The sequence below is a fragment of the Aristolochia californica genome, unplaced genomic scaffold (assembly GCF_029961685.1).
Source record: "Aristolochia californica isolate CCGP_79_NKW_82.1479 unplaced genomic scaffold, dmAriCali1.0.hap1 SCAF_6, whole genome shotgun sequence".
NCBI classification, from domain to species: Eukaryota; Viridiplantae; Streptophyta; class Magnoliopsida; order Piperales; family Aristolochiaceae; genus Aristolochia; species Aristolochia californica.
The window spans coordinates 3,152,222-3,179,696 of record NW_027182257.1 but is presented as its reverse complement, the minus strand read 5'-3'; the positions used below and the strand labels follow the sequence as shown (position 1 = coordinate 3,179,696).

General features: G+C 36.3%; 3 protein-coding genes across 6 annotated transcripts; 1 reads left to right on the top strand and 2 right to left on the bottom strand.

Moving 5' to 3' along the window:
- Positions 1-4,177: 4,177 nt before the first annotated feature.
- Positions 4,178-9,098, bottom strand: LOC137934389 (uric acid degradation bifunctional protein TTL). Of its 2 annotated transcripts, none has more exons than XM_068778677.1 (6): positions 8,759-9,098; positions 8,576-8,667; positions 7,372-7,429; positions 6,891-6,992; positions 5,491-5,653; positions 4,178-5,148 (listed from the first exon to the last, which is right to left on the bottom strand). In XM_068778677.1, exons 1-6 carry the CDS (start codon positions 8,909-8,911, stop codon positions 4,670-4,672), a joined length of 1,047 nt encoding a protein of 348 aa, XP_068634778.1. In that variant the 5' UTR covers positions 8,912-9,098; the 3' UTR covers positions 4,178-4,669. The 2 variants fall into 2 exon arrangements, with proteins under 2 accessions (XP_068634778.1, XP_068634777.1); XM_068778676.1 differs by having other exon boundaries at positions 4,179-5,151.
- Positions 9,099-11,378: 2,280 nt separating this feature from the next.
- Positions 11,379-19,629, top strand: LOC137967155 (AT-hook motif nuclear-localized protein 10-like). 3 transcript variants are annotated; one of them, XM_068813618.1, is made up of 7 exons: positions 11,392-11,474; positions 11,661-11,844; positions 12,184-12,682; positions 13,950-14,002; positions 17,842-17,973; positions 18,665-18,826; positions 18,919-19,629. In XM_068813618.1, the coding sequence occupies exons 3-7, from the start codon at positions 12,238-12,240 to the stop codon at positions 19,222-19,224; spliced, it is 1,098 nt and encodes a 365-aa protein (XP_068669719.1). In that variant the 5' UTR covers positions 11,392-11,474; positions 11,661-11,844; positions 12,184-12,237; the 3' UTR covers positions 19,225-19,629. The 3 variants fall into 3 exon arrangements, with proteins under 3 accessions (XP_068669720.1, XP_068669719.1, XP_068669718.1); XM_068813617.1 differs by having other exon boundaries at positions 12,180-12,682; positions 18,919-19,628; XM_068813619.1 differs by lacking the exon at positions 11,661-11,844 and having other exon boundaries at positions 11,379-11,474; positions 12,180-12,682.
- A 150-nt stretch (positions 19,630-19,779) lies between these two features.
- Positions 19,780-27,397, bottom strand: LOC137967154 (AP-2 complex subunit mu). Its single transcript, XM_068813616.1, has 13 exons — positions 27,036-27,397; positions 26,062-26,239; positions 25,709-25,799; positions 25,412-25,506; positions 23,220-23,309; positions 23,089-23,137; positions 22,849-22,987; positions 21,829-21,945; positions 21,519-21,609; positions 21,222-21,364; positions 20,838-20,952; positions 20,269-20,313; positions 19,780-20,179 (listed from the first exon to the last, which is right to left on the bottom strand). Exons 1-13 carry the CDS (start codon positions 27,116-27,118, stop codon positions 20,099-20,101), a joined length of 1,317 nt encoding a protein of 438 aa, XP_068669717.1. The 5' UTR covers positions 27,119-27,397; the 3' UTR covers positions 19,780-20,098.
- Positions 27,398-27,475: the final 78 nt, after the last annotated feature.

The window sequence follows — 27,475 nt, the reverse complement described above, 5'->3', positions numbered from 1 at the left end:
TTATGTTGATTATATTTATCCTTCAATTTAGGAGATTTCTGTTATAAATTATATATAAATAACACTCTTAAATCAATACAAAAATATAGTTCAATTTAAACGGAAAACAATTTGCTTACAAAATTCTCTAACATATCGATTTTAAGGGAAATATTTTGAAGACCACTCAATTGTTCAGTTTGTCTGCAGGTACAAATTGCCAAGGGCTCCGCACAAACTTTTAGCCTAATAATGGAGAAAAAACGTACGACTGTCATTGTTGCCTTTTAGAGCACGTTCACACCTCATTTTCAACCCTAAGGGGGGGTTAGTCAACTTGAAGGGTAAGATGAAGATCAGCCGCATTATGTTGTTCATCAGTTTACGTCGTTAGTGGAGCGCCAGACTTCATGTCATTTGGATGTTGGAGATGAAGCGAAACATCATCTCCACATTATAAAAAATGGAATCTGGTTTCTGACCCTTTTTGCCAATCATCTGGATGAAGAAAACGCGGGGGTTCGAACCCTCAACGTTTTTTTCCCCTCTCTCTCCCCGCACCCCCCTCTCTCGCTCTCTTATCATTTTCATTTTTTTCTCCCTCTCTCCCGCACCCCCTCTCTCGTCTCCCTACGCCCCCAACGTCTCCTCTCCCTCTCTTCTCTCAAACTCTACTCTCCAGTCTCCATCTCTGCTCCCTCTCTTCTCCGGCCTCCGTCTCTCGTTCTTCTCTCAGACTCGCCCTCTCTCCCACACCTCCTCTTTCGTCTTCGTGCCTCCCTCTCTTCTCTCGGACTTGCTCTCTGTTTTTCTCTCTCGCTTCTCCCTCTCTCTTATCCCTCTCGACCTCCCTTTCTTCTCTCTCTTCTCCCTCCCTTCTCCTTTCAACCTCCCACTCCCTTCTCTCTCTCACTATTCTTTTTTCCCCCAAAATACCTTCCGATTTTGTTCGATTTTCCCCATTTCGATTTTGATTTTCTTCGATTTTGACATTTGGGCATCGATTGCCTAATTTCTACTTCGATTAGGCATCAATTTCCCCATTCAGCTTTGATTTCACCCTTCAGATTCGGTTTTTCCCAAATTTCAGAAGGTATGACTAAACCCTAATTTTTTTCCATTAAATTAGTGTTTTATTTGATTTAATTTTAGTTTCAGTGCCTAATTGGGGGTTATTTGTGCATAATTGTGGGATTTAGGGTTACGGTTTAGGGTCTAAATTCTTGATTCGGGTTAGGGTTTTATTTTTAGGGTTTGGTGCTCGGTATTTAAGGGACTTGGAATTAGGGTTTAGGGTTTAAGGTTAAGGATTTATGGTATTTTTACGGATTAGGGTTTTTAAGGTTTAGGGGGTTTAGGGTTTTTAAAGTTTTGGGGGTTTTGTGTTTTTAAGGTCTAGGGTTTTTTGGGTTTAGGTTCTGTAATTAGGGTGTAGGGTTTAGGGTTTAGGGCTTTCAAGGTTTAGGGGGTCTAGGGTTTAGGGTATTAAGTTCTGGAATTAGTGTTTAGGGTTTAGAGTTTAGTAGGTGATAGGGTTTAGGGTTTAGGGACTTTAGGGTTTGATGGTTTAGGGTTTAGGTTTTATTAGGGATTTTTAAGTCCAATTCAAACAAGGCTGAGTCGCCTACACAGGCTTCCATTAGCCAACGAAACCCGACCCCCATCACTGACGAGGTACAGTTCGTAGTGACTGCTAAGTCATATGGGGCTCTACCAAGGGTGTTCGGTGAATTTGGACTTGATGTGTGTGTTTTTGCATTGTTGAGTGCACATGTAGTAGTGAAAATAGTTTGATTAATTTTGAAATGTTTTAGAATATTGTTGAGAATTTTTTAAGTGTTATAGAATATTTTTTGCCATGTGGTGAGGAGATTCGGGTGTTATACATATCAACCACATAGTATTCTATTTTTTTATGGTTTGTGTTTCCGTGACGGGTAAAGGTTGTCTGATAAAGTTTTTTCCATGAGGACCATCTCGGATTTTGATTATACATGGTTGTAAGAAGACAACCAACTGCTCGACCATATTACATTTGGACCTTCAAAGATGACAGCAAAATGCTCGATCTCTTGGTTGAGCAAGCCAAAATTCTCTGTTTATTTATAGCCGTTGGCAAAGTGCTGGTGATAATCACATATCTTTAGTTATAACTCAAGCACATATCTTTAAAATTTGTAGTTATAACTACTTAGTCTTTTGTTTACAGCCACGGGCAAATTGCTAGTGATAATCACATATCTGTAGTTGGTTCCTTACTAAAAGCACAGTTGTTTCAGTTGGCTCTTGGCCTAGCAAAATATCAATTTCAAGTTTACCATTCCCAACTTGCTAGGAAAGAAATTGTTTGTACATTTTTTGGGGTGATTCTAGTGTTAAATTTTGTTGTACCAAATTCTTGCATTTTAATCATTTATTATTTATTTATTCTGTTGTATGTGTTTTGACAACAGGTCTACACTGCTAAAATGAACTTGGGTGATGAGGTTGATTTAGAAGACTATATTTCTCGACCTGACAAAATCAGTGTTGCAGTAAGTGTATTTATTATTACTTTTGAACTTTGGTAACTCTTCAGATTTCTTGATGGTTTAACATATATTTTGTTGCTCTGGTAAAATGTTTGCAGATTGCAGCAATCTGTCAAGAAGCGGTAATGCATGTAGTCCGGAAGAACCGTTACATAATTCTTTCCTAGGATTTTGAGAAAAGCTACATAACCAACGTGAAGAAGCCTGACACAGATTTCGATTTTTACAAGTAAAACAGTAGATTTGGGTTCAGGGGAGTTGTCACAGTACATTTGTTTGTTCACAAGAACTCTTTGTAATTGTCTCTGCCTTAGTCTTTTGGGCTTTCATATAGGCCACCGATATTGACAAAAAATTATTTCCGCAACTATGACTGCTTGTTCTAGAATTAATGGCATCATTACTCTTGTATAATCTGAATTCCATCAACTGGATTTTCTTGTGTTTGCTACTTATTGTAATTGGCTCAACTTGTTCAATCTCATTTGATACAATGAGGAAATGAAGCTTTAAGGAATCAGGAATTTTTTAACTTTTCTTAAGTTATAATATCCAAGGACATTCCTGTTGAAAAGTGCTAGTGATAATCACATATCTTTAGTTATAACTACAAATATTGTTAACTCAAGCACTTGGTTTAATTAACTCGTTTTTATAATTAATAAAATCAATGGTTTTAAATTTAATGGAAAAATATTTTTAATTAATAATATGTAAAAATATATAGTGTATTAAAGTTAGTTTTTGATAATTTTTTCCTGTTTAATCATGACTTTTTTATGTTAAAGAACACCATATATTATCAATAAATTAATAACTAAATGTATTATATTCATTTATGTTATTTTTAATATTATTTATTTATTTTTATGATTAATCATGCACACAATTAATTGACTCACGTAATTACTGTATTAATGTACAATAAATAATAATCTTTAACTAATATAATATATAACTAAATTAATTAGTACATTAATATATTTTAGTTATACATTAAATTAATTATTCGTGTAATAAAAATATTTATTTTACCTAATTTAATGTTTAAGTATTATATTTTAATTAAATATACTATTACAAGTTACATATTCTCTTATTTTCTGTGTTTTCCTCATTTGGGAGCACTAACAGTAGAAATTATTTTTCAATGGACATGAACTTGTCCACATTAACCCCCATTTCGAATATGAAGTTCATGTAGATACATGAAACAAAGATGAGGATCAAATTTTATGTTTGTTGACTAAGCCCCCCCCCCCCCCCACCCACCTAAAGGATTCTCAATTTCCCACCATTTACCTGCAAGTAAATGTCCTCCCTCTTCTTCTAATTGCAACATTAGCCAGCGCCACCAGCAGAAGCATCGAGCAAGAGCTCCACCGGTTTTGCCGTCTTTCCTCTTGCGGAAGGCAAATGTTTTGCACACGTAACACCTGCAACATATCCATACTCGTTCCAATCCTTGTCAAACTCAGAATCTGCAGGCCTCACTTATGCATGATTTTCAACAAAAAGAGTCAACCACTGGGATGCTCTAAGAATCTATAGTCCCGACAGCTTCACTTCCCGTCATTACAGAATTGGCTGCTCTCAATCGTTAAAACAGAAAGAGGAATGGATTTTTCATGGACAGATAATTAACTTATAAGCAGCTTGTGGGGATCTAAAATCAGCGGCTATTGTATTTTGAAAGATGGGTTACAGGAACAGAGTTGTTTAGACTTCAATATCCCTTGAACAGCATTAGCTATGTTCGATGAATTGATCAGAGAAGGACAAGAGCACGATGAAGTTAACGTCACAACTGTCCTTCTTTCACTCTAACGAAATATTTCCATTTGTTGTGGACGACTCACGTTTTTACAGATTGGCATTTTGTTTTCACTGAAGATGGGAGCTGAGCTTCAGTACACTCGTAAAAACTTTTGAAATCTTTCACATTCCTTCAATACATGCATGAATGGCCTGTCAATCCTGCATTCTGCTTCACATTTTCTTCTTTATTCTTTTGGGCAACTTGTTCAAGCCAAACTTAGCCTCATCCGTGAATAAAACTCATACAATCATCCAGATGTATTTGGCTCTACTTCTGCTTGGCTCACTATAACTTATATCATCTGACTACACAGACAGCTTTCTAGCCTGAAAAACGAGTTCTAGCTTCCGCGGTATGTTGAAAATGAGAAGGGTGAAAGCAGAAGAGGGACATGAAAGTGTTCTGACCCTTGTGACTCCCTGATCTCGAATGTTATAGAAACATATGGATAGAACCCATTAGGTGAGTATTTCCCTGTATTGAAGCTTAGGCGGTAATATCCAGGGGCGACATTATCAACGATGTCTGTGAGTGCACCGCATCTTCCATCTGAGTTTGTGACTGAAGAACCCTGGAATACCCACTCACCTGGACTGTTTGCTCCGAATGACAGCTGCTGATCTAAAGAGCCTTTCCACTTCTCCAAATGCACCTCAATACCTGAAGCGGGACTCCCCTGGGAGACATCCAGTACATGCGTTGTAATTGGTGGGCGGGTCCTATTTGAGTTGACAGATGTAGTTGAACCGATGGAAGGGACTTGGGCAGGAATTCTCCTCGCTCCAGTAATCAAATGTGCACCAATTACACTTAGCCGGTCTTCTACATGAAAGTTTGAAGACAATAGAACTCAACAACTGTGATTTTCAGAAGAAAAATAAGAAATTCAAGCAATTTGTTTAAAAACTAAAAGGCTAAAGTCAAAGGATACGCCTTGATGAAATTAAATAACAAGAAAAAATAGAAACTATCAAAAGAATATGCCTAGATGAAATAAAAGAACTAGAAAAAGTAGAAAATAACAGAGATGAGAGATGACAAATTATACTGTCCTCCAAAAATTGATTTGGACACAGTGTCAGAGAAGAGCACCAAATATGGCATGTGATCTGAACATCTAATGAAAGGAAAAAGGAGTTTCTGTTCTGACATGAATAGCACCTTCTGCTTTTTCGGTTAGGCTGGCAGGATACTGGGTACTAGTTGGAGGTGAAGCTGTGGGAACTTTCGATTCAAAGAGCTTTGCAAGACGCAATTCTGTAATTTTCATCTGCTCCTGGGCTGCAACCTCAAGTTCGACTATGGGCCTGTTGGGGTACCTTTTCTGCAAAAAAAATTCACAATAAGAGCAGAATAATTGGAAACAAGTATGGGTAAAAATAGCAATCTTAGAATGTGTAAACCATTTCATTCATGAGTGACCTAAATGAATAACAGCTAAGCTCTGACAAGGACACAAGAGATAGCCTAAACTTTTGACTTCCTAATATTTACTATGAAGAAGCATCCCAGTTTTTTAAAACAGGAAACACAGCCATCAAAGTTTTCTAGTGCAACATCAGTATTTTCGGTGCTTCCTAAGAGAATCTAAAAGGAGAAATGGCAGTTAGCTAGTGGATTTTAGACCACCTGGCAAAAGAATTCATGAACAGAACTAACTCAGTCAACAAAAACTCAGGTTTTCAGTGCATTTTGACCTCAAAAGAGACATAGAAAAAGAATACAATTAGCCCAGCCCCATTCCGAAGAAGACATGCCAAAGAAAGTTAAAGACAACTTTTAAGGGCTCAATTTAATGCTGCGCTCTTTTGTACTCCGCTGCATTCTTCTCTGTTAATGCATTCTTCTCATCCATTTCAGTAGCCAGAAAAAGAAGAATGCATCTTCAGGAACCTTAAACCAATATAAACACCAACCAGTGATTGCTCATTCATCATCATTCTCTCCTAACTATGTTAGGATTGGCTTCATGATCCTCCTCCACTCTACTATTTGCCAACTCCATCATTACGCTACCCTCCTTCAAGTCTCCAAACTTCTATGCATGTCATTTAAAATCATCTTTTCAAACCATTATCCATCATTTTTTTTGAAAAAGCCATTATCCATCATCATTCTGACCCTTTGTACTATTACACACACGCTTGCACATGGCTTAACATTTCAAACAACTCCCTTTTACTTGTTTTGTGCCAAGTGTTTTCTACTTCTAATTAATCATTCATAAATTTGCCATAAGTTGATCTCAACTTAGCATCTCTCACCTTTTACTTCAGTAGTGCCACTTTCAAGTATGGCGGATTTAAGAGTTATCTTTTAACATATTGAAGTACAAAAAGTATTATGACTGTACCCTCATTCTGTTTCTTTGATGGAAAAGGACCTACCTTGTTTGTAAAAAAAAAAAAAACAAAAAAAAGGAGTGGAACCATTCCTAATCTTGAATAAAGTTTTTACTACGCAGTCATATACTGAACTGAGGATCTGTAAATCTTTTGGCGGATAGACCACAATGTCATCAAAATAATAGGAAATGTCATTTCAGCACAATTTTTAATTACCTTCAATTCTGCAAGTATTTCAGGAGTGCTTCTCCCAGATGCACGTATAAGGAAAACAAATCCAAATTTCTGTCTGTACCGTGCATTCCACTCAAATAATTCCTGTGAAATATGGTTGGCAGAAAAGGATTAGATCCACAATAATCACAAGTAGTAGACTTCAAAAAACAATGAATAACACTCAGCCCTGTAATGAGGTAAGAATCGAACTCTAGTTGGTTCTAAGATTGGTGTGACTAGTAGGAACAGTCACCAGTATTATGATGCATCAACATCACAGGTTAATTTTTCATGTATGGAGTTATGGTAAATTTAAACACACACACACACACAAAAAGAAAGAAAGAAAGAAAGAGACTTACTTGTTTGTTTAAGGATTCCTTGTTTAAACAAAATCAATTAATTCTGATAAAATTTGGAACTATTATTCTGCTAGCTAGCTAAAGGTATAAACAACAGAGTGTGTTAATAATTTGCATACCTGCAAAGTGGAATTTGTTGCAGTTGCTAAAGCAGTAGATTGTTCTCCCTTGCTCCACCTACAAATAATCAACCCTTAACGAACCATTTCGAAGTTGAAAACTAGTCAAGCCTAAACTAGGAAATTATTAGAAAAGGAGATGAAATGCAATTGGCAATGCAGATGATGGAAATGAAAAGATCAAATTGTAAAACAGATGGTTCAGGGAAATTACACATGATTTTACACTTAATGCTAGTAGTTGCATCCAAACTGACACTAAAGAGTGCTCAAACAGATACAAATTGAAACTACTGTCAAACGCCTAGCCAATACAACCCAAGAGACCGGCCTGTTGAGTTGTATTGGCTAGGCATTTTACATAGTATCAGAACTAGGTACCACGTTCCGCATTCGAATCCCGGTAAAAGCGGTAGGGAACGGGATCGGTGGGTGTCAGAGCTAGGTGGTTCCGGTCCACCTGGGTTAGGTTCCGTCCACCCCTACTCAAAAGAGGTAGACCGGAACCACCTCTGACAACTACAACTTATTAAAGAAGCCTTGGGACCTTTGCCTTATGGCTGTTTTCATGCCCTACAGAGTTGATCAGCCTTTCTGTATTAAAAAGTAAAAAAAAAAAAGTTAGACAAGTATATACGTTTGGTCAGTGGCCAGTAAAATGAGGTATTACACTTTCACAAAAGTTCCTTTCTGGAACGAAAATGCTCCACTCTATCACATTTTTAGCTGAGCTGATATTCTCTCTAAACGTCACTAACAGCAAAAAAATTAAAAATTAAAAAACTTAACTCGATATAATGCAGGACCAAATCAATGCTTTGATTTGATCAATCAGATTTTTACTATAACTAAAAGCCTTCATTCCACTTGGCTTCCTCTGGTACGGTGAAGCCATATACCATTGATTCAATCCCAAGAGACCATTTTTAACAGAAAAAGCAAAGCAATTTTCAGTTCTCCTATGTTTTTATTAGAGAGAAAGCCAAATACAGTCCTCCAAACGAAACCCTTTTCTTCAATTCCAAAACAATAAGAAATCCAACAAACCTCGGTCATTACGTTTGCCTATAAGTCGTTGCTACTGAAAAAGTAAGCTAGACACTTTTTCCCAGAAAATCAATGATTGTCTTAACAACAAGGTCAAACTCCAACTGCCCTTCATTTTCATTTCAGATCAGAGCAGTGAAATAGAGAAAAAACCTACTTTGCGCTTGTCTCGTTCGTCTTGCGTGCAGAAGACCCTTCACCGATTTGCGGATGCGCAGCGAAGGCCTCTAACCATCCAGTCACATCTACCTGACATTCGAAAACCCCCCAAAGGCAAAGATCATCACCGTCTAAAACTCTCCAATAACTTAATCATTTAACTGCGAAAATAAAGCACAACCTTATTCATCCAAATCTCTCTCGCGGCTAGAACAGCCTGTTCAGAGTTCGCAAACGGAGCTGCCGCCGCCATCTCTCTAGCGAACCTGGCGCTGCCGCAGCACGCCAGAAAATCGGATTCCTGCAGTTGCGGACTCCACACCTTGGTATCCATCGCCACTGCTCCCTCTCGCCCAATTCAGGGCATGTATTTACAGTAAAGGCTGCAAATGGGACGCAATCCGAACGGCCTCCAATACGCTGATCTAATCCGTAAGCAAAATGGATTAAATTAGTATTTAGATAGAAATAATATTGATTAACGATCAATATCGCCCCATGGATCAATGATCAAAGTCAATATTCTCAAATGTTTAGGCTTTCAGTTCAAATTGCAGTCGATTACCAAAATTGAAGTTGTCAAGATGAAGTCGATTATAGAGGGTCACTATCAAATTCAAATTAAAAGGAAAATGTCATTTAGATGCCACTTAAGAGTCACAAAAGTAAAATATTTGGGACATTGGTGACAGTTGGTATTAAAAGGGAATTCCACATAAGCAATATAGTAGCCCAAAAGGTAACACATGAAATTTCCACTCAAGCAAATAATTTGGCATATAAGTGACACATTGTGTCATAGGGAAGTTCCACTAGAAGAAAAAGGTGGCACCATTTCAAAAGGGGAAGGTGAAGTGTCATTGTCTCATAGAGAGTGGAAAGAGTCTTGTCATGGAGATCAAATTAGAGGATTAATTTCCAGGATTTTGTTATTCTCTTTTATTATTATACTTATGATCCATAATAATATGTGTATTAAAATTTAAAAACCCAACTTGTATTGGATCTCATGTGGATCTTACAGTTCCCCGACTTAACCTAACCCATTTGCTACCTTAATATATAAGGATTGTGATGGGAACATGTTCGAGTCAATTTGGGGTTGGGGTTGAAAATACTTTTATGAGACCTCCTCTTATGAGACTCTTATAATACTCCACAGTATTAATTATGGCCCTATGAGACTTCTTAATGTGAGAGTTACGTAAGACTCTTTTGCATATGTTCTTCAACATAGAAGAAGCAATATGAGAAGGAGAAGAAGAAGAAGAATATTTTTTGGGATTTATTGTAATTTTTATTTTTTGTATACGTTTGATTTAATAGTTCTTATAATTTTTATACATTTTTTATTTTATAATTTAATTAAAGAATTTTTAGGATTTTATTGTTTATATTTGGGTTTATATTTAGTGGTTTGTGTTTTTTTATTATTAAATACAATTTTTAAATAATCAAATTTCCAAAAATGTAAAAATTACAAAAACAAAAATTAAAATAAATTCGTTGGGTTTGTAATAAATAAATAAATTATTTATTTATAACATAAGATATATTTTAACATTAAAAACCACTAATTTTAATATAATAATAAAAAATAATAATATAATAAAAAATATATATTATTTTATCAATAACATAATAAATATTTTATGTATTATTAATTAATAATATATTATCACAAATTTTTAAAACCATTTGTTTAATTAATTATAGCAATAAGATAACTAAACCAAAATAATTCATCAAATATTTAATTTAACAATATTTTAATTATGACTATTAAATCACTAATTTAATACGGTAATTATAAAATGAATATATTGAATAAATAAAAAAATATTATTTTTATAAATAAAAAATAAAAATTATTATTTTTATGACTCAGGTTTAATTTTTCCTAAATTAGAAAAAATTAAACTTCATCTTCCTCACGGTGTGCGTCGTCTTCCTCAGTGCCGATAATGGCAGGAGACTACGGCGACGGAGGTGGCGCTCTGTCTGTACACCGAGAGTGAGAAGAGAGGGAAAATGTTCGAGTCAATTTGGGGTTGGGTTTGAGGAAAGTCAATCTTGACACCTTATCCCCTTATATCCCTATAAAAGAGTGCCTCGTCGTTGAGAGATGCAAGCAGGAGAGTTTAAAAAAGACTAAAATGAAAAGACAGATGTAAACAACAAATATACCAGGTAGAGTGAAGCAAAACAATAAAGTGAAACTCTTTAAAATAGAGTTAACTCTTTTAGTTCATGATGTTGTTCGATAATTAAAAAAAAAAGTTCAAAAATACTTTTAACAGAGTTTCTTCTATAAGATATCTTCTTACGAGACTCCTGTAATACTCCACCGTATTAATTATGACTCTATGAGATTTCTTAATGTGAGAGTTATGTAAGACTCTTTTGTATATATTCTTAAACATAGAAGAAAAAATACGAGAAGGAGACGAAGAAAAAGAAGATTTTTTGGGATTTATTGTAATTTTTATTTTTTGTATATTATAATTTTTATACGTTTTATTTGATTTTATAATTTTATTAAAGAATTATTGGGATTTTATTGTTTACATTTGGGTTTATATTTAGTTGATTTTTTTATTATTAAATAAAAAAATAAAAAAATAAAATTTTCAAAAAAGTAAAATTACAAAAACATAAAATTAAAAGAAATTACAGAGAATCATATGGAGATTCTAGTAAAAAATCTAAGCGGAGTAATGCCATCTGTTAGATTCTTTCGCATTCGCTTATTCCAATTTTTTATAGTTACATGGGGAAGTGGTTCAATGTGGCGAGACACATGCAAGGGGCAAACCCTAATATTTGAACGAGGATGATTCAGGAGGGAAAAGAACAACCAGAAGTGGCGCAAGCGCGAATACGACACGCCAAAAAAGGTAATTAATTAATTAATTAAAAAATAAAAAAAAGTAAAATACACGAAGATTGTGGATTCTGTATGTTATATTATTTCACGATTTGAAATTGTTTTGAATAATTTAAGATCGAAAATTTATTATAAGGATGTGATGAGGAGTTTATTAAATTGTTTTTTTTTTTTTGCTAATTTTAATTTATTTTAGGTATTAAGGAGGAGGGGAGAGAGAAGGGAGAGAAGAGTGTCTCCACTTTTTTCTTTACATTCTTCTCATTTTTGGACGGCCTGGCTGCTGGAGGAAAAAGGGGTTGCCGAGGGAAAAAGCTTGTAGTGGAAACTTGCTTCAACCCTAATTTCTCTCCTTGCATATTTTGTTTTTCTGTTCCGAGGTAGAACTTTTTGTTTCTTCTCTTGCATTTTTGTTTAATAAACCTTGCTGGACATGTCCATGGTTTTGTTTTCTATGCGTTGGTAGTTTCTCGTGTCTGAGGCGTCGTTGTGAGTTGTTTTCTTGATTTTCTTTTTGTGAATGAAGAACCCATTTGTGGCCTATTTTTTTTTTTTTTTTTGGAGATTTCTACGTTTTTGATATTTTTTAGATTCTCTACAGTGGTGACTAGTTCGGTCCTGCGTTAGTATGACTTATCATATGTTTTTTTTTTAGTTTTTTATTTTTTGTAAATGCGTAAGTTGGCATTCGAGTAAACTCATCTTTTTTTCTTAGCAAGAAACTCCTAGTTATCAGTGTGGAGAAAACTGGAGGGACTGCTTGAAATTTCTGAATGGACGCAAGAGAACCTGCACGGTTGGCCCCGAATGAGCCTCCGGGAATGATTGTGGGTCCCAATTCTTTTGGAGCAAACTTGCCAAATACCTCAATGATGACTGCCCATTCAGCAGGGATGATGCAGGCCATGCGGCTTCCATTTGGTACTGCACTACCTTCTGTATCAAAGCCAAATGATACGTCAAACTCTCCATATCATGGGGATGCATCTTCGGCTATGAGACCGTGTGGTGGCTTCAGCATGAGTGAGCCCATAAAAAAGAAGAGAGGAAGGCCAAGGAAGTATGGGCCTGATGGTAATATGGCTTTGGCTCTGACTCCTCTGTCGGCAGTTTCAGGATCAATGGGCTATTCAAGTACACCATCTTCTGAACCATTTGTTAAGCGGAATCGAGGGCGCCCCCCTGGGTCAGGAAAGAAACAACAATTAGATGCTTTAGGTACTTCCTTTCCTACTTTGTCTTTCTTTAATGTGCTTGTTTTGTGGATGCACATTTCTTATGTACTATTATTTATCTTGTCTTACTTTATCATTGTCCATTTTTCTTTATATGCATCATTGTCCATTTTATTGTTATCTTTGACAAAAAGCTTCTGTTTCTTATCCGTGTATTGATTAATCAACTTCACCAGTAAGTTATGTTTTGTACTAACATTTGAACCATATGAGGAAGAAGGGAGAGAGTTGGTTTCAGAAATGTGCTCAAGGCTTTTTGAGTACTCTCTTTCTTATTCTTTTAGTGAAGCTTATTTTTGTAAGTTCTCAAGTTTTGACATGGGTCTCTTTTTATTATTGGTAAGACTTTACCAACGTAGCTTGAGAACATCATTGTCGTTGCTGCCCTCATCATCATCTTCATCATCATCATCATGTTCATCATCATCTTCAACATTGTTAAGGAATAGTCCCACATAGATTAGTGAGTACAAAAATCTTGAGTTTATTAGCTGGGGAAGAAGTTTCCTAATTTGGCTAGTTATTATGGGATGGGCCTTAGACCCAACTTAACAAACATCATGTTCATCATCGTCATAGCCTTATCCAACTACCAGGGGGTAAGCTATCTTCCTCCTCCATCTTATTTAACTTTAGGTGACCTCATTATTAACTTACCTTTCTTCAAGGCTTCCCATACCATTTTCATCCAATGTACTTTCTTTCTTATTCTATTTCTTCTTTCAACCACTATTGTCGAGACCCCCTGACTGATTCACCCATAGGCCCACTTTGCTAAATATGGTTTGTTAAAAAGTTGATAACAAGATATATCGAGAAGGATTTTTTTTTTTTTTTTTGAAAATCAGTAAAAAGAAAAGGTTAATGACAAAGAAACTGTTTACACTTATTGGGAGGAATAAAAAACTGTCTTGAGACATACTTGCCTCTTCAAGATTGTGCTGCCATATGCTCATCATGTCATTTCTAGGGGTTAAGATTTGTGAGACTAGAGTGTTCTATACTGGTGATGCATTGGGACCATTACACGTTACAGGCCAGTTGTGCCGTTTTGGAAGAGCTCAAGTTATTTATGATCAATATACTGCCCCTCGTGCTCCATGGCACAAACCAAAAAGATTTCATCTATCTCATATTTTCTCTGCATTATACAGTTCACTTCTCATACTACATACGTGTTTATTATTTTAGGCATATATAGTTGCTTTGCTTTTTGCAGTAGGGTGTGCTTATCAGTGGGTGATTGGCAGGTTCTGCAGGGCTTGCTTTTACTCCACATATAATTACTGTGAAGGCTGGTGAGGTAATTCTATAATGCTTACTGTCTTTGTGTGTTTTTAGCTTGTTTTCTCAAGTTGTTTAAAGGAAAATAGTAATGAAAAATTCATATGCCATGCTTTGCATTTTATGTACATGTTTAAATTGGTCTATTAAATCTTTGCCATTGCTAGAGCTAGCCGTGCTTGGACCTTATGTGGCCTGTATAAAACAAAACTCTTTGTTCGGAGTGCTCTTCATGGTAAGATCCTATCCAGAGATAACTCTTGGCAATGTGGCTCCCAGCTGGTCTCTCTTTATTGTGAGCTATGTGGGTGGTCCATTGAGAGTATTGATCACTTGCTTGTTCATTGCCCCTACTCTTGGCGTGTTTGAGTTTCTTTTTAAATCTTTTTGAGATGCTGGTTTGTTCCCCCAGCTCTTTCTCTAGCTTGATTGATCTCTGTTTGGGCGCCACCCTTCCATGCCTTGGGAAGATTATCATGAAAGCTTGTCTTGCCCACACTCCTTGGAGTCTTTGGTTCGAGAGAAATCAAAGGATTTTCCTGAACAAGAGCACTCCATATTCTATCACCGTGGACAGAACTTTGCGTGCACTATATCTTGGTTTCATACCCTTGAAGCCTTCAACTACATTTCTAACAGCTCTTGGAGAAGAGCCTGGTCCTCTGTTGCTTGGCTCTCCATCCCCAAGCCATCCCTTGTGGTCGAGTGGGGCTGCCCCCTGGTGAAGTTGTCATCTGACTCAATTTTGACAGCTCTTTCCAGGGTAAGCTAGCTTAAGAGGTGTTTTCCTCAACTCTTCCAGTGCGTGGTTGCTTCCTATGCTGGCCTCCTTGTCATGACTGACTCTATGGTAGCTGAGCTCCACATATTGAAGCATGGATTGAGGATCTTCAGAGATCGTTTTCAGGGCCCGCTGGCGATTGAGGGTGATTCAGCTGTTGTTATTAGTTAGTGTTTGCAGAAAAAAAGACCTTCCTTGGTGTCTTTGGTCTTGTTTTTTATTTAGATTTAGAACTTCTGTTTGTTTGTTTGTTTGTTTGTTCTTGGTCTCATGTCCCTAGGTCTGCTAATTGTTTTGCTGATTCCTTGGCCAAAGAGGGGGTTGCCCTTCAATCCCTTGTTAACCCCCTCCTCCCCAAGGCCTTTTTGTCCCTCTTGGGCTTATAAGATGCATTTTTCGTAAAAAAAGGTCTATTAAATTAGTTAATTGTTTTGAAATTTGATTATGATGTTCATTCATTATTTGAGTTGTCTGGTGGGTTTTGTTCAAGGTTCATTCTGTTCAGTGTATTCAGCTGATACATGTGAATTGATGGTACCAAAATACATTGAGACATTCAAACTATTACCATCCTAGGCTAGTTTTTCTTTTTATTACTGAAGCAGTAACACCATTCTGTTTTCAGTGAACTGATGGTTAAAAAATATGTTGTTTATTTTATTTGTTGTATGTTCATGGCAAAGATAGTTACACGGACACATGCACCCCATAAATAGGTCATCAGGCTCCTTGAGCCCTCTATACCTCTATGCTGCTTATTTTATTTGTTGTACATTCATGACAAATGCAATTATCTAGAAATTATATTCACACAAGCACTGGTGATATATTGGAAAAAAAAAAAGGTCAGCAAGCACAGTTTCAGGTGATCTTGAAAGACTCATATGCAATGATCGAGGCTTGTGGCCTTTTGTGTGGTTGTTGGGGCGTTAAGGTTATTGTTGAAATTTTTTGGTGATCTGTGGAACTTGTAAAGTTTCTGTTTGAAACTTAACTTGATCTGTTGATAAAGAGAGTTTATTTAATTCAAATATAGTATGAGACTATTTGTGTCAGCTGTGCTACTATTTTTGCTGCCATTTTATTATCGACTGCATGATATATGATACCTCCTCTACTATGAAGAAAATCTCTTGTGGACTGTTAAGTGTATTCTGGAGTTAACCAAGATAGGATCTTGCTCTCTCTGAAAAAGGGAATTTTGATAACCTAGGCAACATGTGCCTTATTCATCCAAAGGAGGTTTCCCAGGAGCATAAATTTACCTTATGATATTCCATGGTTTCAAAATTTCCTCTAAAATTGTTTGTTTTAGAATAGGTAAAAAGCCTTTCAGAGGTTAGAATGTTGAGACAAATGATTAACAAACTTAGCCAGCTAGATAGGCGAGTCAACCTATTCTTGAAGGGCCTAATTGTAGATAAACCTAATTGATACTGAAATTGCTACAATCGATGTGTGTTAATAAGGACTTACAGGTTTGGTGATTTTTAAATGGCATAAAATTAATTACATATTTTTAATTATTTTTCTTGTTTTCATACTAATGCATTGAGCTACTGAGGCTAAAAAATGAACCTCCATCCTGGAAACCAAAAATCATTTGTCTTATGAAGAATCCCATCAGCCTAATGCATTTTAGTCAAGATGGTCTAAGAACCCCCAGTGTGCTACTTGTTTCTAGGTAAATCAAGAAGGAGACTCACCCTTGTTTGGCATGCTTCATGTGTCATATTTAATCTTGTCAGAATTTACAAAGTGGGTGGAAGAGGAGATCATGTGAGTAAAGAGAGAAGGCAAGAGAGAATGTTTGATGAAGAAATAGGATGGAAGAGATTAAGGTTAGGATTTACCCCTCTCATATTTATAACATAAACTATGACATAAGTTACAATAATAGCTTTGCTTCCTTTTCACCCATCCTAGGAAATAAGATTCCTTTAGAAAATACTTTCTTAGAAAACTAAGTAAACTAAGTAAACTAAGTGAACTGAAATTATTCCAATCATATCTCTTTCTTATCTAAGAAGAGAAAATGATAATTTCATAAAATCAACAATAATAGCAAGAAAAGACAAGGAGTACGGTACAATTTATTTTGTTTTTATGGGAAACTAATTAATATTATATTGGGGGTAAAAAAACATAATATTTTTATATTTGTTGAGTCTGGAATCCTTTCTTTCTAACTGTAACATGAAGCTGATTTCATTTGCATAATATGTGGAGGTGGCTGGTTTGCCTCCTTATTTCTTGAGCTGGAATCTAGAAATGAGAGACGATGAAGGAATACAATTAGAAAATGAGAAAAGGGTGCTGTATATGGAAATGATGATTCCTTTTGCTCCTTAAAATTGACAAGAACTCTGCTTTTTGGTTACTCTTCGGTATTTAAAGTTCAAATTATTGACTTTGAATTATATCATAGTATGTATCTGTTTCCCACTCTTCTGCCAAAGTTTAAAACAAAAAGACTGAAATCTTTTATTCTTTTTCCAAATAGAAAACCGGAGTGAGATGTCACTTGTATGTAATGAAATTTCATGTTGTCACTGTGACAAATAATCTCATTCAAGTAATGGTGGTCATGGTAAAAAAATATTGCAGAAAGGAGATTGTTCTGTGACCCTTTACAGTCTAGCTAAACCTGGTTGGATTATCACATTAGCTTCCTCTTCATTGGCAGTACCAAAAAAGCAAATTGCACTGCTCCTCCAGCCCGATCCCTGCCCCGACTACCAGAGCTACAAGGAGTTTACTGAATGAAAAAAGGTTGAGCAAAAAAGGATAAATAATAAACGTGTAATTAACACTATTTTATTATTTTTAATAGGACTTTCTTTCAGTGTCCATGATAAAAAAATGTTTTTTTTTCTTTGATCAAGTTATGATGATGAAAAACTTTAACGATTTGTACTTGAGAAAATGGTCATTTATGGTAGATGTTTTGTTATATTCCCTGGTTTGTCTATGGATCTGGATGCAATAAATACAGTTTATGTTTTCTGAAAAATATTGATACAGGATTTGAACTTTTTCGTTGGAAGCATATTATATGTTTGCCTTGTTTTTGGCAGGATGTGGCATCAAAGATCATGGCTTTTTCTCAGCAAGGATCACGTACAGTATGCATCTTGTCAGCAAACGGTGCAATTTGTAATGTCACCCTTCGGCAACCGGCAACATCTGGTGGGACGGTCACATATGAGGTCAGTGTGGAGGTTCTTTTTGAGTTCCCTATATATCTCTGCCTCCAATTAATTATCAAAGCAACAGAACATGTATTTGGGACCGCTCTTCTTGCCTCTCATTTAGTGGTTCATGCTGATTCAAATAATGTAAAGAATGTTAGAACATGTGTATCTTATGATAGATCATTTTAAGTTTTATTTTTAACCCTTATATTTGAAAGATGTTTTTTTTATAGTTTTAGTTGAATTTGAGATATAATATTACTTTAAAAAAAACTGAGATAATTGTCCACGAATAGAAAATGGAGGCATGCAAGCTTTATTTGGTGGCTGTGAGCATTTTTATTGGCTGGCGAATGAGAGATTAAATAAGAATGTGGCAAAGAAAGGATTATAAAATATGTCAGGACGTTGATTGGCATAGTGTTTATGACAGATGGAGTGTATGTAAGTCTTGAAATATGAGTAAGACAACCTCATGACTGTTTTGGGATGCAGATAATAGAAACTAGGAATCAGCAAAGGACAAAGATTGCGTGTGTCAAAAGCTGGTGTATTTCTTGTATTTTTTTGGTCATCAAACTGGTCATCCAACTGCCCTTCATACGAAATATTTGATTAATGTTTTATGCTCTATTTTTGTCTCTTGTGATGCAAGCTGTTTTGAACACAACATACATAATTTCCCCAACTTTTTTTTTCCATGCAGGGTCGTTTTGAGATTATTTCTCTCTCTGGTTCTTTCTTATTAACAGAGAGTGGTGGAACTCGAAGTAGAACTGGTGGTTTGAGTGTCTCATTAGCTGGATCTGATGGTCGTGTTTTGGGTGGTGGTGTAGCTGGTATGCTAATGGCTGCGACACCTGTACAGGTCTGAATGCATCTAAAAGACCCCTTTTTAGCTTCTTGTTCCCCATCCTACGTTTTTAGTACTGATTCATCCAATCTCTCACATTCAATCAGGTAGTAGTTGGCAGTTTCATTTCTGACAGTAAAAAATCAAAGCCTGAATCGGCAAATCGTGAATCTCCTTCGGCCGGCATACAAATGGCCGGCATGGGTCCTGTAACAGCGGCCAGCCCACCTTCTCAGGGGACCTCAAGTGAATCATCTGAACCTGGCAGCCCTATCAACGGGAGCACAGGAACTTGCAACAACAACAATCAACCTGTACAACACATGTCTGGATATCCCACGATGAGCTGGCCAGGTTCTCTTGCTACCAATCAGCACAGGCATGATGCTGACACGAAAATATTACCCAAGTGAAAGTCTTAATCTCTTGGATTATGGGAAGCTTGAAGCCTCGAGTCTTCTGTGCCCTTGGGGAAGTGGAGGCTCCGGACAGGATTAGATCTAGAATTTGTACTTTATGACAAGTTTTCATTACATGTTAGACGTATTTAAGCTTTCTAGGAAGCAGATCATGTTCTTCCTTGTTTCCAAGAAGATGTCCTGCTAAGGTTTTTGTTATTTGTAGTTGTACTAAGCATGTGAGTATAAGAAAAGCTGCTTATGGCCCTAAGCAGTTTCACAAACAACAGACTCTCTTAACATGAGATTTGTGTAAAGAATAGAAGTTCACTTCTGCCGACTTTTATGTGTGAAGAAACAATTTTCATCGAGACGAGTTGGACCTTGATCCAATAATTTACTGAATGTGTTCCTATTACTCTTGACTTTTATAGAGTTCATGATTTAGGTCCCAATTCTGGGTTGTGCGAAACATATGAAATCAACTGTCTAATTTAGTGCAAAACATACGACCCCTGCACTCTCTGGGACTCTTGTTGAGGCCAGGACGAAGCAACATTCAAACCAAACTTTGAAATGGCTACCAGCCAATTTGTTAAAATCGAGCTACTCAGCGCTTACACAACGACTATTCCATTCTAAACTCCCACACCAAAAAATGAAAGATATCTCCACTCCAAAAAAGAAAAAAGAAAAAAAGAAACAATGTTGTAGCAAAATAATACAAGAATAATATAACATGAGGCGCTCTTTTAGTGGGGGATAATTGGGTAGTTCACTTTATCAACAATGCAAAACCAGATTTGCAGTTTTGGCCACTGGCTGAGCTTCCCCCCTCGAATAAGTCTGCAGAAAATTGTCAATAGTCAAACAACAGGCGTCTTTGTCTCTAACATCTAATCTCATATGACCCAGCTTTTGTGATATAGCGAACCCACTCGACTGTGTTATATCCACTCTTCTCCCAAACCTGTCAATACATTATCGAAATACCAAATCGTTTAGATATCGGTACCAATCATACAAAAAGAATAGCGGTGTGAGTTGTTTCAATTTTACCTTAAGGAATCGGACCCTTAAGCCAGATGCTGTGAACATAGGAACCTGCAAAATCAAGTTTGCCACTAACTCAATCACTTAATTTCTGGCTTGTACGAGTGAAAACTGTTAATGTAACGGCAGGATTGAAAACTTGCTGAGTGCCCAAGCTGAATCCGAACTTATACTAGCTAAGTAATGGAATGTTAATCATTTTCATGACAGCTCCCAGTACTTCTAAATAATTGACAATCACTTTTCCTAAGGAACAGAAAAAGAATGGACGAATTATCCATGTGATTGTGAAAAGAAAGGTGAAACGTGTGAGACAAAATAGAACAAAACTGTTCCTCCACAACAAAGGAAGAAATTGAGACCAAGGTGAAAGATTCTCACTAGAAAAAAAGTTGCTCAAGGGGATCAGTATTGTATGTATGAAAAAGCACAAATTAAGAGCAGAAAAGAAATTACACATCCTACAAATTTGCATCATATTAGTGAACAAACTATTGCATTAGTTTGCAAGAGGTCACATATCTTATTGCATTTAGAATACATAAAATAGCTTAAGAATTCTCATTGTACAATACCTGAAATTCCATTTGAATGGGTGGTCTTGTCCATGATTTCTTTTCTGCCATTGTCGAGATCAACTCGACCTCAGCACTCATTGTTGGTTCAGTTTGTCCAGGGAACTTTCTAATTCTGCAAGATTGAGAACATTCATTGTAATGCACAAAAATTGACATAAATAAACTTTAAGCTGGAATGAGACATGCTACATGTTCACCATATGGAATATCATTAACTTAAAACTCACTGCTCATAAGTAAAATTTACACATGCTGTATACAAACTGAAAAATCTGCACGAGCAGAAGTAGAACCTTCACAAAGGGTCCTTAAAATTTGAACAACCACACGTAGTAGAAACAAGAATTCTAAAATTAATCATTTCAGGCAAATGGGTCTTACTTCCAGACCAAGCAATCAATAGCAGCATTATACTTGGCACGCCCAGTAGTCACTTGGAAGCTTGTCTTTGCCGTTTGCTTTGGGACAGGAATCTTAACGACGACTCCAAGTGCAAACATTTTTGCACCAAAGACACTTTTCACCTGCAAATTGCTAGCATTTGTTAGAGCAGAACCAAGTCACTTGAGAGAATTGCCCTCCTTCTATGCAGTGCCAAATTTTTTGAGAATGATGAAAAATGATTCCATTTCCAGTTTCATTCACTGCATGATGAGACATGCAGTGCGAATTACATACCTTAACATTCACTTCCATCCGTGTTCTACCCAGTTCCTTAATTGTTGGCAGCACTCGAAATGGAAGATTTACACCTTCAGTGATTCGGTACCTATCAGGGGTGTTATCAGTATGGTGTTAAAGTTGAGATCCACAACAAACAAACTATGTGACATATTCCAGAAGGTTTCGCTAGATGAGTTAACTAGCAGACAGTAACAGATGACAAGGAGAACAGTATGTAATTATCCAGTCCTGGCTGAAATAAACAAAAATTTCTGAGAATATAGACCTAGATGCAAGAGCAGCAGTAGGGGAATGAGAAACTTACTTCATCAGTTCAAATTCACCATCTGGTGGAACAAAACTGACAGTTTTCTCTGTGTTGAACCTTGTTAAGTTAACACATTGATGGAAAGTAACATCATCCAGCTCAATGGTCTTTCCACTGAAAAAATAAAATTTTTAAAAGTAGCAGCTCCAGTTAGAAGGTAACAAAACTGCAAGAGTCTTCCAAACGGTAGGTCTTACCGTGAACGAAATACATCTATGAGTGCAAAGACTGGATATATCCGACAGAGGTGCAGTAAAATTCATGATTAGTTACTTGCAAATAAAGGGTGTCTTCAATCAGAATTTAGATAAAAAATGCCGAAGGAAATAGTTTAAACAAATGAGTAAAAGGTTTACACATCAATAAGAGAACAGATTTTCTGTAAAAGGAAATTATAATCTCCAATAGCAATTTATACAATTCAAACAATGACTACGTTGACTTAGCATATATCAATAGACAACATATGATGTCCAAAAATGCTGGAGCTATTAAGCATAGACGTACCTTTTTTTCTTCCAGAAATCTATAAACATAGAGTTATCTTATGGAAATCTGGTTCATTATGACAAGAAGTTCTAACCATGGTTTTACGACTTGCTTAGTCGAACCCACAACTCAGCCAGGTCAACTTGGATTGAGGAGAAGTTAGGTCAGGTCAGGGGGTCAGGCTCGACCCTTCTATTCAGGGTGAGTCAACCCCTACTCATTCCCAGGTCCGCTACCGCACTCGCAAGTCTCAGTCACACTCACCCCAGTCTGACTCGAATTTTCAAGGACCCGAATTGAGTCCCAGTTCTGGCTCAGACAACCCAGGTTCTAACAGTTAATTAATAATATCCTATCCAGAAACAATTGAAAGTGCAGGAATAAAAGTCATTAATCATCAAGAGAGGAAAAATGCAGTAAGCACAATTTATGTATACTTAGAGATACAAAGAGAACCTAAGAACTGAAGGTTTGCAAATGTTATGTTCCTTGTCATTCCAGAAAAAGAAAGTAGGATATCATAGATACCTTTTAGAGGGGCGAGCCTTGAGTTGTGATTCCTTCTCAAGACCAATTTTGTCATTTAAACCCAATTTCAAATCAGGCATCCCAGAAAGGAAGCACTTCATGAGGACCTTTCCAGTCACATCACATCGCAGAACACTACCTGAAGACACAAAACATATTTCACCAAGGTATTGAACACCTTAATCAAATTCAATATGCAAAGAAACCAAGAAAAATGAATGACTTGACTAACATGCTTACCTTTTGAAGACATGAGTAGATTCACACTCTCCACAATATCCAAGAAAACCTGGAAAAGAGTAACTCTGTCAACCTTGGACCAAAGTCTTGCATGGTTATAAAGTATAGCAAGCAAAAGAGAAAAAGATGACCTCATTCTTCTTATACACAAGGCCTTCACGCCGCCAACCAACAGCACCTGTTACTTGGAGAGTTGCATTGGGAACGGGCTTGTCTGTCGGCTGTTAATTTATAAAAATTTGAGAAATTAGTGAATTAACATAACTTAATCTACTTATAAAGATTACTGGTCAACCATATTTTGCATAGAGAAAATTTGAACTAGTGAAATTAAACTTTTTAAACCTCATCTGAAACTCACAAAATTCATAAGTTTTTTTTTTTTTATGAACATAGGAAGTCATATGAAATTAAAAGTTCATGAGATTGTTTACTTGGTTTCTTCAGTCTCCAATAACATCTTCACCATTCAAAAACGAGAGTCCCATGAACATATAAGTATATGTATTTTAACCCTTTTTAAAAAAATACCATAAAGTTTTTGTACTTTTAATTAACACAAAAAATAGTGTGTTTACACTATATTCGAAAACATCAGAAATCTGGTGTTACTGAGGCTTGCAATTGATCAGATCACCAATAGCAACTACAGGCAGGTGCCATGAAATCTTCACCAAGGTTGGCCATGGGCCTATTTAAAATAATGTTCACCAACTTTGTTAGTGCTGTAGGACCCTCTAGAATATCTCAATCTCATCTAATATGCTTAATTTCAGCACATATACAATGGAAACTGTTAAATTGGGACCAAGGCATCCTAAAATGACTAGCCACTTAAGAAACCTCTTCCGTCAACTAATAAACACAAGATTTTTGTACTCACTAATGTATGTGGGACTATCCTTAACACTCCCCCTCATGTATAGACACGTGGATAATTTGGGCGGAGGCCCTCACGTGGTGGCACGTGGATAATTTGGGTGGATGTTCACATATGAGAACCTTGCTCTGATACCATGTTAAATTGGGTCCAAGGCCTTATCCTAAAATGACTAACCACTTAGGAAACCTCTTCTGCCAACTAATAAATGCAAGATCTTCGTACTCACTAATGTGTGTGGGACTATCCGTATTAGAAACAATGTTTACAGCGATATTACAGAATAGATTTTCAAGACTCAAGGATAGTAAACTAATGTAACTCAAAAGAAAGTATGAAGCTCATACATGAAATTAACACAGTTACAACAATCAAGGAATATTTAAATGGCAGCATCCATCATGGACATATCCCATATTTGTTGAGCTAATACTGAAATACAGATTGTTGGCTGTCTACTATTGATGGGTAGTTTATACTTTACTCATATCATATAAAAATTGAAGTATCCTTGAAGATGAACTTTTAAGAGAGTTTGGTAAGTTATGCATGTTTATATTTTCTAATATCATTACTGTTCATTACAAAGAGGGGTATTTTGTCATTCTTTAATGTTTATCTTTTATAAGTTACTTTTAAACATATTATGCTTATAAATTTGGTAACTATTACAATGGAAATTACCTGAAATTTTGTGAAACCACCTCTTAGTTTCAAAATTTTATCACTCCCACCTCTTGCCATCTACTTCTGTTAGTTAACACTAACTAGGACATGAGAAAAGAAATATAAATATATTCTTAAAAAAGAGTATTATGTCTCTTGTAACGGGTCCATAGGCCCATAATTCAGAGAAGATACAATAACCTTCCACAATGGTATTTACTATTTTATCTCCCAGTTAGTGTTAACTGAAGGGAATAGACTGCAGCTGTGTGAGTAGTTTCATAAATTTTGGATCTAATTAGCCTTTTCTTTTAGGGACAACAAGGCACTGTATATAGTTAAATCTTACTGAATTTTATAATTATGTTCTATTTGTCATTTTGTATTCCCCAGTTAGGAATCTCATTGAACTTTTTCTGAAGCCTGTAAGTCGAATAGTTTCTCTGATGATTGTTTTCTGGCAAATTGCTCCCTTAAACTCTAAAGAGCAGGATAATGGCCTGGTTCACAAATGCATTACTAAAAAGCCCGCTATTTGAAATTCCAATTCTATTCTGCCTGCCTTCTCCCCTCCCCTCCCCTCAGTCAAATGCATCCTTAAATTTTGCAGAAGATGCTTCTTTTTTTTTTTTTGGAAAGGTGATTTTATTAAAAGGCCAAAAGGTCAGCATCAAAACAAAAAGAGCTAAGAGACGGGGATCCTAACAATGAGAGATTGATCTACCCCTTCTTATATACCGACCCTTCTTTTGTAGAAGATGCTTATTAGACACTGACCTTGGATGAAAATGGTGAACGAACTCCTTCCTGTGTGATATACAGCTTCAAAATTTCAGGAGAAAGGTTTTGGGGGTAACCAAAATCCATAATTTCTGCATAAGAAGGGAGGATACTAGAACTCTCAGATAATTGACAAAAGAAAACACCAACATTCATATATATATTTTCTTAATTTTCTACTTGACAATAGACCTTATCGAGATTCCAACATTAGCATATTCTAACATCAAGTTTTTTTCTAAATGCCTTCAGTTTCTAAAAATAGCAGATAAATATATGAATAAAGGACCATACCATCCAAAAGTTCATAAATAAGAACAAAGTTATTACGAATAGCATCCTCATCAAATGCCCCACCAAAGTACGATTTGAACAATGCAACTGCCTGCTCACAAAATGAGATGTCAACTGTATCAAAATTTTTTGCAGATGAAAATCCATTTAAACTTGAGGTACATGACTGAGCTTTAATAAGTGCTATGAACAATTGGACTGAGCACAACATACTGATGAAATGGTAACACATCAATAAGTTATAATACAGAGTAATGTGGTTTGACAAAATTAAGACACAGAAAGCCTAAAATAACCGCTACTCAACTTTATCAATTTGCAACTGAAGTTAACTCATAAAGGATGGATGATACCTCTACAACAAACTTGAATGCACATGCAACATTGGCATTGCTGCTGACAACTATGACAATGTACACATTGCTTATTCTCATGTAAAAGAAAGAGCAACCTCCAATCTGACGAACAGGGCATGTACCCAGATCCTTCGTTTGCAGTATATGCATCCGAAATGCATCCACCATATTACCGCTGCAGCAGCCAACAAGTTAAATATCCAATTAATACAGAGATTCATGAATTCAAAAAAAAAGTTTACAAACATAATATTTTAAATAATTTATTAGAAAAATATTCATATTGCTGTAAGGAAAAGGGCAGTCCAGATGACACAGCAGTCACAAATGCAAGAAAAGGGCCTTCTTTTCTACTATCACAGCAAAAGAAATGAAGATTCCTTCTCTTTTCAAAAATACTTCTTGGAAGGACTTTAACTGCGATTTTGTCCTTAAAATGACTAACATTACTAAGGTATAAGCATCGAAAGATACTGCAAAAGACGTTTTTCTCCAACCTACATCTCTAGTTTCCAGTTTCAGTCTTCAGACTTCCCACAAGCAGAACTGTGAGTTTTAATCAACATGAACCGCCAACATTTGTTTCTCCCAAACGACCCCTCTATTTTGAGCAAAAGACTAGATAAAACAGAAAAGACTTTGCGTTATCAACAAATTGCTGGACGTATCTAAGTTCACGCAATTCAGTAGTTCCTTTTCAAGAATCCAGATTCTTAACCAAGGATGAGCTGAATGAGCAGCATGAATACTTCTATCTGCTTATGATTATTCTGTAAAAAACAAAACTGAAAGCTTGGATCCACCAAAGCCCAACTAATCGCTTAAATACATTGCCGTCCATCCTAAACTCTAAATATTACATATTGATTAAAAAAAATTTAAACATAAGCAATTTAGGCCGTGAATAAGAATCCTTCAGAAGAAAAAAAGGCATATAGAAAAAACAAGAAACGTATGGGGAGGGGCTTTACCCGACATCGTCGCGATAGAGGCGATTAATGAGAACGTCCCCTCGGAGATTCAAGAAATATATAGCCGAAGCAGCGACAGGCATTTCGGATCCAGCAATCTAGGATCGGAGCTGAAGCCGATGACACACAAATCTCAAAAACAGAGGTTGGATCTCCGGATTATCATGAGAAAGAAAACAAACGACAGCAAATCACCGCAGGAGCGATAACGACAACAGCACTACGCAGCATACAGATCTAGATTTCCGAGCGGCGCTCTATCAGAAGACTTTTTCCGGCAGATTTGGTCGTCGTTCTCGTCGTCGACTGAGGATTGAAAGAGAGACCCGACGGGCAGTGAAATGAGAAATTTCCACCAGCAGCTGCTTAATTTTCTCCTCCGAGGCTTTCTTTTTCGCCTTCGGTGTCACACGTGACAGAGTCCTCGTACGTGTCTGTTT

Excerpts from the sequence above, each read along its gene's own strand:
- LOC137934389 (XM_068778676.1), bottom strand. The coding sequence starts at position 8,911 with ATGGATACCAAGGTGTGGAGTCCGCAACTGCAGGAATCCGATTTTCTG. Across the intron at positions 5,654-6,890 it reads AAATACTTGCAGAATTGAAG|AAAAGGTACCCCAACAGGCC; the intron begins GTAATTAAAAAT and ends TTTTTTTTGCAG. Across the intron at positions 5,152-5,490 it reads CCTAACCGAAAAAGCAGAAG|AAGACCGGCTAAGTGTAATT; the intron begins GTGCTATTCATG and ends ACTTTCATGTAG.
- LOC137967155 (XM_068813619.1), top strand. The coding sequence starts at position 12,238 with ATGGACGCAAGAGAACCTGCACGGTTGGCCCCGAATGAGCCTCCGGGA. Across the intron at positions 12,683-13,949 it reads ACAACAATTAGATGCTTTAG|GTTCTGCAGGGCTTGCTTTT; the intron begins GTACTTCCTTTC and ends GGTGATTGGCAG. Across the intron at positions 18,827-18,918 it reads TGGCTGCGACACCTGTACAG|GTAGTAGTTGGCAGTTTCAT; the intron begins GTCTGAATGCAT and ends ACATTCAATCAG.
- LOC137967154 (XM_068813616.1), bottom strand. The coding sequence starts at position 27,118 with ATGCCTGTCGCTGCTTCGGCTATATATTTCTTGAATCTCCGAGGGGAC. Across the intron at positions 22,988-23,088 it reads TCTACTCATGTCTTCAAAAG|GTAGTGTTCTGCGATGTGAT; the intron begins GTAAGCATGTTA and ends TTGTGTCTTCAG. Across the intron at positions 20,314-20,837 it reads CCATTCAAATGGAATTTCAG|GTTCCTATGTTCACAGCATC; the intron begins GTATTGTACAAT and ends TTGATTTTGCAG.